Source organism: Octopus bimaculoides, chromosome 21 (genome assembly GCF_001194135.2).
Source record: "Octopus bimaculoides isolate UCB-OBI-ISO-001 chromosome 21, ASM119413v2, whole genome shotgun sequence".
NCBI classification, from domain to species: Eukaryota; Metazoa; Mollusca; class Cephalopoda; order Octopoda; family Octopodidae; genus Octopus; species Octopus bimaculoides.
In genome coordinates, this window is record NC_069001.1 from 32,649,356 (window position 1) to 32,652,352 (window position 2,997).

At 31.1% G+C, this 2,997-nt stretch overlaps 1 protein-coding gene across 8 annotated transcripts in view; it reads left to right on the forward strand.

Annotated features, from left to right (window-relative positions):
* The window catches only part of LOC106882013 (epsin-2), a 102,038-nt gene extending 99,147 nt beyond the window's left edge, over window positions 1-2,891 (forward strand). For all 8 annotated transcript variants that reach the window (XM_014932556.2, XM_014932561.2, XM_014932559.2 and 5 more), the window contains one exon: window positions 341-2,891. In XM_014932556.2, coding sequence (XP_014788042.1) covers window positions 341-546 — 206 coding nt within the window. In that variant the 3' untranslated portion in view covers window positions 547-2,891. The remainder of the gene's footprint in view (window positions 1-340) is intronic.
* The last annotated feature ends 106 nt before the right edge of the window (window positions 2,892-2,997 follow it).

A 2,997-nucleotide genomic window follows, 5' to 3' on the forward strand; every position in this document is an offset into this window, starting at 1 on the left:
TTAGTCATCCCCTAAAATTGTTGGCCTTGTACCAAAATTTGAAAACATTAATTATATTAATTGCTTTTTGTTTTGTTTTTTGTATCATTTGTGGATATTATTTTCATCTACTTTTTTCTTCTCTCACATTGTCAAATACTAATTGAGGTCAATTAGTAATATTAAAATAAGTAATTATTTTAAACATTTATTTTTAAGATTGTTTAACAACAGCAACAACAACAAAAAGTTGTTTTTCTTTCTTTCTTTCCATTCCACAAAAAAAAAAGAATTTTTTTAATATAATTTTCTTTCTTTCTTTTTTTTTTTCTTTTCTTTTGCTTTATTTCGTCCTTTTTAGGCACCAACCCATTTACCGGAAGTGGAACGAACCCCTTTGAACAATCTACAGCCCGAGTGCCCCTGCGTCAAATGCAGCAGTCTCAACAACAGAGTTTCACCTCGGTGAACAACGCTGATGTGCTCCCAAGACCCCTCATTCCATTTAATACACCTCTACAGCCTGGTATACAGCAACCAAATCAACCCAGCAATCCGTTTCTTTAACAGCAGTTTGTTTGACTGTCATGAACGATGACGATTTGAGGAATCCGTTCGAGGGTTTCTTTTGGTTTTTTGGTTGTTTTTTTTTTTAAACCAAACTCCTCCTGTTTCTTTTCCTTTCTATCTTCTCCTCCCTTTTTTTCTTATAACGACAAATGGAACAAGGAGACAAAATGGACGAGGAAAGAAAAAAAGAAAGAAAGAAAGAAAAAAGGAAAGAAAAAAAAAAGCAAATATATTTAAAAATAAAAAACAAATAACCAACTGGAAAAAAAAAATGGTGAGGAAAGATAAAAAAGAAAACAGAAGACGAAAAGACAAAGCAACTCTGAAGACTGCTACTTGTAAAAAACTAACCAATGACGAAAATAAGATATTTATATCATCACAGTCTGTTTTAGTGATAGTGGTGATGATAGTGGTGGTGGTGGTGGTGATGATGATGATGACGATGATGGCGGTGATGACGATGGTGACCAGAGATGGTGGTGGTGCTACATAAACAAGAAATAAGGAATATAACAAACTTTTACCTTTGTTTGTTCTGATGATTACCATTATTATTATTATTATTATGATTATTATTATAATTAATATTATTATTACAATTAATGTCATTATTATATTCATTTATTATTGTTATTATTTTTAATAAGAAATTTTGAACAAATTAGGTGGGGTGGGGGTGGGATATTGATAGTCTTTTACTACTCATCCCACCTAAAGAATCAGAATTGCACAATATGAGAGCGAGCGAGCGAGAGAAAGAGAGAGAGAGAGCGGGGTGAATCTTAGGTGAAATTTTAATAAGCACCAACAAAACTCCAAACGCAGCACATATAACTTTGTGTGTTTGTGTGTGTGTATGAATGCGAATATACACGCATGTATATGCGTTTGTGAATAAACACACATGTTCTGATGTGTCTATATGTTTGTGAATGCATGGATGTGAATTTACAGTCAAACTTTTGCATGTGTGCATATGCGGATGTGAATAGACTGTCATCCTCTTGAGTGACTGTTAGTGTATGCATGCGCGTGTGTGTCTGTGTGTGTGTGTATGAGACAGACAGAAAGAAAGAAAGAGAATGTGAACGCCAGTATACATGCATAATCTTGTGTATGTGTGAATATACATACATACTCTTGCGTTTTTGTGTGAGTCAGTGCTATTATACACACACACACACATACATACAAACATTCTTCCTTATATAACTAGTGGCTATTGAAAAGGAAAAATAAATATGCAAAGTTAATCCTATTGGCGGGAAGAAACTATTTCGTTACTTGAAGCCATCAATGGAATTCTTGGATTCTTTCGTCTTCAACCAACCCAAATTCTTACATTTATTTAACCTTTTGAATTATTTCTTTTTCTGTTTTTGCCATTACTTTTTCTTTATTTCTTTTTTTTTTAATGTTTATTTTGGGTTTTTTTTTTTTTTTAAACCGTAACAGTAGCAAGAATAAAACTTAAATATTGATATATAAAAATCAAAATATGGCTCGGATTGCATTTATGTTTTCATACACATTCACATATATATATATATATATATATATATATATATATATATATATATATATATATGTATGTATATACACACACACACACACACATTCATATGTATGTGTCATATATGATATACACCCATCCACACTTACAATTTTTTAAACTGAAGTGACAATGGAAGAATGTCTGCTGTACTTCTGAAGGAATCAGTACTTACTACAATTCTATTTCCTTATTTCATAAATCTTTTATTATAGATTTTACTTTGTGTGTGTGTGTGTGTTTATATATATATGAATATGTATTTGTGTATATATATATGAATATGTATGTGTGTGTGTGTGTGTGTAATATATGTACATATATGTATGTCTGTTTAAATATACATATGAATGTGTGTGTTTACATATACATGTGTGTGTGGATATATGTGTTTGTGTATATATATGTGTGTATATTTCCATAGGTATATGTGTGTGTGGGGGGAGGATATTTGCTTATTTGTTTTAGTTTTTAATTTAATTTAATTTTATTTTTTTAAATATAGTATGAGACATTAATAATAATAATAATAATATCGTGCTATGTTGGTATGAGTTCTGAAATATCTTTGAAAAATTGCTTTTCTGTAATTTTTGTACTTAATGCTATCATTCACTCCGTATAAATGACATTTTACAGTTTCGGCTTCATGTATATCTTTGCTAGACAAACAGCAGCAGCAGCAACCAACAACAACAACACCACCTTATTGCCTGCATGTTCACCTGCTTCTCAACTAATTAAAAATTAAAAACCCAGAAACAGAAAAAAAAAAACAAAAAAACAAGTAAATTTATTGGGGAGTGGACTAGTGGGGACGACAAATCAGAAATATGGTCAACTTCTAGAATGACAGCAACATGATAAAAGGAGGCAAAATTGCAAGCAAGAAA